The sequence below is a fragment of the Crocodylus porosus genome, unplaced genomic scaffold, assembly GCF_001723895.1.
Source record: "Crocodylus porosus isolate Cpor-Errol unplaced genomic scaffold, CroPor_comp1, whole genome shotgun sequence".
In the NCBI taxonomy this organism is placed as follows: domain Eukaryota; kingdom Metazoa; phylum Chordata; order Crocodylia; family Crocodylidae; genus Crocodylus; species Crocodylus porosus.
Window position 1 is genome coordinate 30,182,947 of NW_017728914.1, and position 9,580 is coordinate 30,192,526.

The 9,580-nt window shown below is 42.2% G+C and overlaps 1 protein-coding gene across 2 annotated transcripts in view; it reads right to left on the minus strand.

Annotated features, from left to right (window-relative positions):
* TRPC7 (transient receptor potential cation channel subfamily C member 7) overlaps positions 1–3,250 on the minus strand; it is a 119,192-nt gene extending 115,942 nt beyond the window's left edge. The window contains exon 1 of one of the 2 annotated variants that reach the window (XM_019535132.1): positions 2,480–3,250. In XM_019535132.1, the coding sequence (XP_019390677.1) occupies positions 2,480–3,232 (753 nt within the window). In that variant the 5' untranslated portion in view covers positions 3,233–3,250. The remainder of the gene's footprint in view (positions 1–2,479) is intronic. The other variant, XM_019535131.1, reaches the window with a different exon arrangement.
* Positions 3,251–9,580: the final 6,330 nt, after the last annotated feature.

Below are 9,580 nucleotides of genomic sequence, written 5' to 3' on the forward strand. Positions count from 1 at the left end.
AGTGCCTGTCTGCGTGTTCCACCTATTAGGTTAAGATAATGAAATACCGTGTGAACAATTGTATTTGTCTACATAAGTAATACATTACATTTCTTCAGACCTTGCATGCTTCTGAAGACACTGAAGGCTAACCCATTAAAGATTATGGATCATATTAAATAATGTATCAGTAAGATTTTAACTGCATCTCTAGATTGCTAACACGTAAAGAAAAATGTTACCTAGGGCCTATGACAAAATTATGGGAATGGGCCAACTATAACATGCAAATATAAGAGAGGAGAGAGAGCAGAGAGATTCTTTATCCCTGTCTTTCTACCTAACTACTTAAGGCCATCTAAGAATGTCAGATATTTATATGGCATCTGTCACCATAGCATTTCATCTCCTTTTTCCTGTTAACGTCAGCAGTATTCCTTTCATAGGGTAGATTTGGCCTAGGCAAGAACCAGAGATGGCAGCTTCAGAAACAAGAGTGGAAATGCAGACATGTACTTGTAGTGGTGCAGAGAGACAGTTATCAGGGCTGGCAGCCGTGCGAAGGTGAAAGCTCTTGATACTCCTCACATGACCTTCTTCTCTGCTGAACAGAAACTGGAGCGTTAATGATCTCTAATAGTGATAACCGTGGATCCAATATGACACCTCTTCCTCACTGGCACAGCCAGGCAGGCAGTCAATCGGACTGCTTGTGCTTGACTGGTCCCGGGAGCAAGTGTTGCAAGGTTAGACTCCACACACATACAACTCCCGTTTTACATGACTGCTATTGGAACCAGATCCTGCAAAGCATGATTCCCGTGTGCAAAAGAATCCACTAGATCTGGCCCTTAATTTTTTTCCGAAGAGATCACTTTCTTTTATAATAATATTTCTAGTTCATTTAGAAGGCAACTGTTTGAGAAGATATAGGATTCATGTCACCTCCAAATCAGAATATGTACGCTGAGAAATTCTGAAAAGGATACTTGAACACTTGAATAGTTTTTCAAATTAAAAAATAATGGGATTCCTGGCAGCCATCCTACCCCCATTTACTGACAACCTGGGCTTTTCTTGCACTTATGTTACTGATCAGAGATACAGCTACACAATACTCATGTCTCGCAACTTTTCATAAGCTGACGGCTGAGCTGCTGAAATTGGATTTTTATGACTAATATCTTTGGGGTTATGCTAATGACTGCAGAAATGTTGCAAGTGGCATTGGACATTTACAAACTCAGCCTAATATTAATCCTGAATAATTTGTGCGAGACAGTTGTCAAGTTTACTGTGATGAGTAACATAGAAGCCTTAGTGGACCTTTCACAACTACTTCCTTATGCTTTTATTATTATTCCTTCCTCTGAGCACTGCTTCTCTAAACGGAGTTACAGCATTTTAAGATTCAGCTTGCCACATTTGAGGAGAGAAAGCATTTAATGGATTACCCTCCTCGTTTTAATCAGACTGGTTACAGAGGACTTAATGCAAGGAACCAAACACGATGCCATCTCCTCTTGGGAACCACAGCTCCAAACAAGCTCACAGAGAAGAGGCAGGAGCCTTAACACTTGAAAAAAGAGAACCTACCCTTTTTGTCCCTACCGCACCACTCTGACGTCCCAGGTGTGCCCCGCGAGTTCTCGTATTTTAGAGTTTTGCTACTATACGTTAAAAGTGACGGATTACATCAGTTTATCTTTCAGAGTGAGATGTGTATGAATTTTGGATCTGGTACCATACAAGCTGTACATAGTTATTATCCAAAGCATTTCAATTGCATTCATGTCTCCACGCTCTAGTATTCAGCACTTTCAAAGCCTATCCCAGACAAACAGGTACAGATTGGCAATTTAAGAGTTGAAAAAGGCTGCTCTGAAGAAAAAAAGACACAAGTTTTGGGGAGCAAAAGCGTTAAACATATGCATGTGTTCTTAACTTCCCTCATCAGTTACCCCCGAATTTTAAGGTTATGGGATAGCATGACTTTTCCTCGGGGATTTAAAATGAAAGCTTTGCTCCCTCTTGTACATCCAAAATGGTGGTCATGGGTGGAGAGGAGGATAAGCCTTTTGGTTCTCCTGTTCTTCTTTCTAATATAGTAGATTGGGTATATCAGTCCTTGATTTAGAAAGCCTAGATTTCACAGTGAAAAAGATGTTCTTCATTTCTAATGAACGGTCATTTATAAAAATGGGGGGAAAAATCTGAATCTGAGGGATTTTTATAGTAGTAGAAAGACTGGAAGTGCCCCCCACCCCCACTCCCCCCAGCCTCCTTTCTAGGAAGCACGTACCATTCATATTTTAGATTAACACTCAAATTGAATCTAAATACTGACTGAGGCCCCCCTTCATCTGCATTTTGCAATTGAGGATGACGACCTATAATGAAGCTTTCTTTTTTGAACCCTGAATTATTGACCAACACTCTTTCATATGGAAAACATATAGCACCACATTCAGCCACAGGAAGAGGTTTTATGTCAAGTTACCTTAAATTCTGTTTCAATGTTGGCTAGTCTTGCTAATTCATTGCTTAGCTCTAAAGCCGTTAGAACAGGGTCTTCACTGGAAAGAGACAAATAAGCAGCACTTGCTAATCCTTTGTAGGCGTTCATTCTTGATCGAGAGTGACTAAAGGAATCTTTCCTCTGTTTTTCCACACATTCGTTGCACTTGCAGAAGTAATCATGGGGCCTTTCTATCCGTGCACCCTTCAGGAGCAAAATGTGAACAATTTCATACTCCTGGCAGTGGGCAGCGAGTATTATGGGGGTGATGTCATGGGAAAATCGAGTTCCGTCTTCATCGTAAGCATAAAAATCGTCATCGCGTAGTTCCTGTTCGAGAGGACTAAGTGTCAGGCGCTGCCCTTGTGCAAAGGCCGGGTGGTTCAATATTGCTTCCACAATGCGGACGTATCCTTTACTGATGGCTAACAACAGCGCATCCCCAACGCGTGCCAGATTCTCCTTTTTCAGAAGGAGTTCAGTTACCTCCAAATGCTCATTCCCCACTGCTAACTGCAGGGCATTTTGTCCCATGTAATCAACGCAATTAAAGTTCAAAGTTTTGGATTCCTCCAGCATTTTCCGCACAACCGGGATATTGCCATATTCCGCAGAATCCAAAAAGCGCTCTTCCTCGGTGGTCAGGCTGGTGCCCTTCTCATTGAACATGTAGGCCGGGCCCCGGATAGCCTGCCTCCGGCCCTTCTCCCGAAGGGTTGTGTGCCTTCGATTCATGTTTTCAGAACTGCTGTTTCTCAACCTGTGCAAAGACAGCAAGGAAGCTCCATTACTTTCTCAATGACTTTGTTTTAGATCTCCTATAATCTCATATAAGGTAGGAAACATTCTATTAATTTAAGCTCTCGCATTTATTCTGCCATAATACAGTTAGGATACATTCTGGATTGGCTTACTGAGCCATAGCCAAATACTTTCTTGACTTCTAGCCTCGGGGATTTCAGCTATGAAGCCCAACATACAAGTCACTATGGGATTCTCCAATAGTAAAACAAGACCTAGCTGAAAAATACACAGCATCTGAATTTAACTTTCAATGAAATTTCACTTTTGCAATGACTGCTGAATGATTTCCACCACTCCCAATGCAGTTGAACCATTTGGGTTTCATACTGCAGCCTTTGTTTTAGTCATTACAGACCCAACCCAAAGCAAATTGAAGTCAACACAAGTCTATCTATTCCAACGGGTTTTACATCAGGCTTTGAGTCAGCAGGATAGTTAAGCTCATACCTAAATGTAATCATTTAGGTACAGTTCCAGTGGGGTTCAAGTGAGGCATGTGGTAATGTATCTACTCAATCTTGGCCTCGGCAGCAACAGATGGAAATTGCCGGTGCAATCAGCTATAGCTTTGGTACGTTAAAACTTCAGAAAATTACAGTGGATCCTCTTGACAAGAATCACATTTTCAAGACAGTTTACTGCTATTTTCTGTTCCACCCGAGAGAGACAGAAATCCTATGCACATCATAGACTATGCCACTGAAACTATTGATTTATGGACTATTGCATGCCAAAGACCCCCTCTTTGTAGAATGCAATTATTATTTAAATATAATTATTCTGCATGTGATAAGACTTCAGATGTTTCCATATGTTTATGTGATAACAGAAACTTGTTCTTGATAACAGAAGCTCCAGAAAACCGCAATAGTCCATTTTAGTGGAAGGTTGTTGCTCATTCAGGGGGAACGTCTTCACTTAGAAAGTATCCTGTTTCTTATAAAGCAGGTAAAAAGACAGAGGGAGAGCAATTACCCCCCCTGTCTTTCCATATCGAGTGGCAACAGAATACTCACATGTGCAGAAAAAGCTCTGCTATATATAGGCCAAGACTGAGCATATTGTCTGTTCTGCTAAATCCTACCTGATACAAAGAAACAAACAAACAGGCATCCATTCGGTTCCCTCTTTCATGTTATTTAGGGCAGCTCTTTTGTTTCCTGACCCAGAACAATTTAAGGAGCAAGTGCCTCATTTTCTTGCTCAAATTCTGTTGCCAGGTGTCTAAAGGTAGGTGCCTAAAATTAGACGCCTCTCCTAAAAACCTAGGTCATACCTTCTGATTTGGTGTTGTGTCACGCTCCAATTAGCAGCTTTTCTGAAAGCTAGAGGGAATATCAGGCAACAGAGATAGATGCAACATTGAGCAGAGAGCAAAGGAGCAAGTTGATCAAAAGTCAGATCCATACTCACCCAGATACCTCACAGCTTGTCATTGGGAAAACTACTCTGTTAGTCTAACACGTTGAAGGGGCAGAGACAGGAATGTCTTTAACTCTTTGCCTCTTTCTCTTACAGAGACCTGTCAAAGGGATCTCTCTTTCCTGAGTCCGAGTACTTATGCTGTACCGGGCTCCGATTTCTTAACTCATCCTAGGAGATTTGGACACCCAACTCCCATTACTATGACTAGAATCACTGTTCTTATTAATGAAACCCGTAAAGGGCTGTGCATTTATCTGAATTTGTACCCAATAAACACCCTTCAAGTTGTATTATTTATATTCCAATAGCACAGCAACCAAATCACAACTCCATTAGCATCAGTGCTGTCCCTATACCTGTACTTTAGTGATTTGGGAGCAGAGGTTCTGCTGTCAGCAGTGACAAAGGCCTTTATACATGACTAAAAGTCTTACGTTCTCAGGTGCTTTTGAAAATTTTACCCACGACATAACAGGCAGCAATAAAAAATTAGCAGGTGGTGCTGCTCTGTGGGCGGCACAGGGTTTATCTCCATGTGCTCCATCTGCTCCCCATTTTGATAATGACCTTCAGCCTAGGAAAAGTAGATGCATCACTGCAGAAATACCACTGCAATGTGAGCTTGAAAGAATGCTAGAGATTGGCACCAAAAGGACATAGGAAATCAGAGAGTATGCATTAATGAACACAACACAATTGGCTTCTTTTTCCATCAATACAAAAGCAATATGAAGCCATACCCACGCACTTCCCTTGCCCCCAGACTTGGGCAAAATAGGCATGGAGCAAAATGAAATGGACCCAGTTTTAGAAATGTTGCTTGAGAAGACAGTTTGGTCCAAAGATCCACATATATGAATGTAGTAACTACTTGCAGGTATAAGCAGCTCACCAAAAGGTTGATCTATCATTTTGGGTTTCCCCCTCCCCGCCCCCCACAGTGAACACAGATGTCTCACTTCATTCTAGCATCAACAGCAAGAGTAAAAAGAGGCAGAAAGATGCTGTTCACCTGAACCTGCCCACCAAAGTGTGACTAACATAAAAATGTAAGCACTTATGTATGTTCTACAGAAGAACGAGCAGAGCAAACTAAATTTAATCTCTACTATGTGCTGGGGAGAAGGGGAGCGCAAGAGCCTCATAGCTTATAGAGAAAGATGTTCCTGTGATGAATGACAGCTCCTAGACTTGGTCATGATGAGGGAAAATCACTAGCTCAGCCACAGTATTTTGTTGTCTTTTAAAGAGAGAGGAAGATGCAGAAAACTCTAACCTTAACTTTGACTATTTCCATAAGAAATATTCAGTGATTAATTCACGTTCTCAAAAACTTGCTTGGCCGTAGTAATGAGTTACAACAAAGCAGTGACAATGCAGAGGATTGTGGATACTCAGGCATACTCGTGTGTCACGATTCTGCTTGATACTGTACTGTACTCTATTTGTACAGGCAGTCTCAGCATTAATCATATGTACCGAGATTGTCTAATGCACTCTCCTAAAAAATGTAATTGTAACTTGATTGCACTTATCTTAACATTTTTGTTTAAAGGTGCTTTGCATTTAAATGACTATGCATTTGCATATTTTATTGAGACAGCTAGTGATCAAATTCATCAGGCATCGTAATTAAAATATTGTGCTTTTCTAGGAAAGAATGTCAAGGCCTGCAAAGTCATCAGGAAGAAGTGTTTTGGTAAGAGGCAAAACCATGGGCCATAGCCTGACCTCAGGGGACTCTCTCCTGAGGATAGATCCACTGTTGTGAACTTCTGCATACCAACTTCTAGTGAAGTTCTCAGGAACGAACATACTAACTAGAGGACGTGTCACAGGACACGTGGTCGCCGCACTTCACAGAACTTGTTCCTAAAGCTTGACAGAGTTTCATTCTCTGTGGTGAGATAAGGGTGCTTAACTAGGTTAAAAACCTCAGATGAACTGGGTTAGCTTGTCTGGGTGCTTAGTCTACAATACTAGAATAGAAACCCCTCCCACAGACCAGTTGCTTAAGCTTGCAAAACAGGGCCCTACCCACAACCCACCCCCTGGTTGCTGCTACACAAGGTGTCATGCAGAACTCAACTAACACCGTGCCATGCAAGACACATTCCCATTTTGGACCCCCTTTCCTTGCTTCTCTTGCACAGTGCAGGATTGCCTCTGCAGAGGCAAGGGAGTCATCTAGACTCAGGGTACAATTTTAACAAGTCCCTAAGTGACCTAGGAGCCTAAATCCCATTTTCAGAAATAGCTTAGAGCCAATGTTTTTAAAGGAACATAGATACTCAAAGATGTGGACATATGTTCACTTAGATTTACAAAAGCTCATAGGTACTTAACCTGATAGGCTGCACAGCTATGCTAGATTCATGTTTGGTCCATGTTATTAGCTCTCGCGGGGCATTTCTTCTACTAGTCACATAGGCAAAAAAGGCTTTTTAAAAGGTATTTCACTTACAAGCAAGGGAGCAAACATTTTTCAAACACCAGCCGAACTTAGATAAAAGCTTTAATGGAGTCATATTCAGTTACTTCCTATTTATAGCTCTAGTATCATCCAGATGGTCAATCTTAGGGCATTTTTGCCTGTTTCTGAGGCAGCGCCAGGCACTTTTAATTACCGAGTTGCACTGATTAAAAGCCCCTGTGCGTCATGTGTATCAGCGGGACAGTGCACCTCCACACTGAGAAAATGGCAGCACTGAAGCACATCAAACGGGTTTTAGTTCAAAGTGCACCACCGCCGTTTTCTCAGCACGGAGATGCACTGCGCCGCAGATACACATGACACATGAGGCTGCCAGAGCACGTCAATTTACATACTCCAGTGTACTCAATTAATTGAGTCTGCTCTGTCACACTGGACTTCCAGCGTGTCAAAGCAGGCTCCCTGCACATGTGTAAGTGCCCTTAAGTCCCAGTATTTTAAAATATATAAACAATGCTAATCTTGAAGTCAGACTAGGCAATCCAGCCTCAAATGTAGTCTGCGGGTTCAGCTAAGTGTTATAAAGTTACATGGATGACAAATGACACTGGGTAATAATCTGAGCACTGGTTTTGCATGCCTAGAGCACTGCTTAATTCTTATAGCAGTCCTGTGAAATAACTGTGGCAAGAGGTATTCCCTCACAGGCTCGAGGTAAAGGAACATGATTGCTCCAGGTCCGCTCAGCTACTTCCCATTTTTGGATGTGATCAGCATGGGTAAGCTGTGTGTTTGGAAAAGGCATGGCCAACATTATTCTGTGTCCTAGCATCTCCAATAACCCAATAGCAAATGCAAACTACATGGCAGGGGTGCATTTACACATGCTATTAAGGCAACTTAAGAAACTCAGAGTGTATTGCTCCGGGGCAGTGTTTGCGCATGTGCCTGGGACTACAGCAAATTGAGCTGAGGCAGATCAGCTGTCAGGGAGTCCTGGGGGTCAGCCTGCCAGCCTGGGGCTACTCCAACCCACCTCAATGTGCTGCAGAGGGGCTGGCTGGGGCACGAGGGTGCTCCAATGCAGGGCTAGCTGGCAGGCAATGACCACACTGAAGCACCCAGGTGCCGCAGCCATCCCCGTCAATGTCTACACATGCATTGTAGTGTAGCAAATAACTCCACCATAGGATGGTATCTGTGTCTGGCAGTACTATCCTGTGGCAGAGTTAATTAGTTTACTCTGTCCTAATAGCAACACATATGTAGATGGTGACATTTTACTGTGCATCTAATTAGTCAGCTCTGCAGTAAATATCTTGTGTAGACACATCCCAGAAGTGCTAATGCTCCAGCCTGTATCTGCAGTTCATTGAGCGGGTTGCAAAATATCTTGCCCTGGCATTGCAAACAAAAAATACAAGGGTAAAAGCTGGAGGTCAAGCCTGATTCATTTGAAAAATGTAATGGTGAAATGCATTCAACCTCAGAGGTAAAAGCAAGGTGTTTCATGTAATGTATTACCCCAGGTATGGCTGGGGAGAGGATCTCCCAGGACTTAGGGGGCTCACCCTGGCTGTTATATGGGTCGGGGTCCTGTTTGAGACCTAGCTGAAACAGTTCAAGGAACCACTAGTCTTTCCTGGAAGTCTAGGGATTTTGATCACCCCTAAATGTCTGTGGTGGAGAAGAAGCAAGAGGTTATGGAGAGAAAGGTTATCTATTTGCTTGAGTAAGAAGGTGGATTCTGTCTTCCAAAAAAACCCGTCTGTAATCTCCAGGTGATATTATTCTGGAGGCAGTTAGTGATTGGATGATCATAGCATTGCTGCTGGGATGCAAGTCATCAGTGTGGCACTGTCAGAATTGTATGTACTTCACTGAAAGCCACAATCTGTAGCTCTTACACAAAGAAAACTTGATTGAAAGCTGTGGCCCAGCTATTTTAAACCAACTACTGATCTGGAATGAAAAACAGACCCTTGCAGAGTCTATCTCTGTGAAGGCAACATGCTATGAGGGCTCACAAAACTGCTACATTTTGGTCATTTGTTGAAACTTCTGGAATATTTTGGTAGTTGGTGAAAATAATGACTTTATTAAGATGCCCTATGATTTCCCCCACCCCTGCCCACCCCACCCCGCTAAATCTACAGGGACTGGATTTTTCTTTTGCTTCCTTTGTCTTTTTACCTTATAAAGCAAAACCAGAAATGGTTCATTTACCACTATAATCCAATTCCACCCCAGGATACATGCCCTACTGGTTATCTATCTATCTATCTATCTATCTATCTATCTATCTATCTATCTATCTAATATACAATAGAATGATGTTACAATATCTCTCTCTCTCTCTCTCTCTCTCTCTCTCTATTAGATAGATATCTATCTAATAGAGAGAGAGAGAGAGAGAGAGA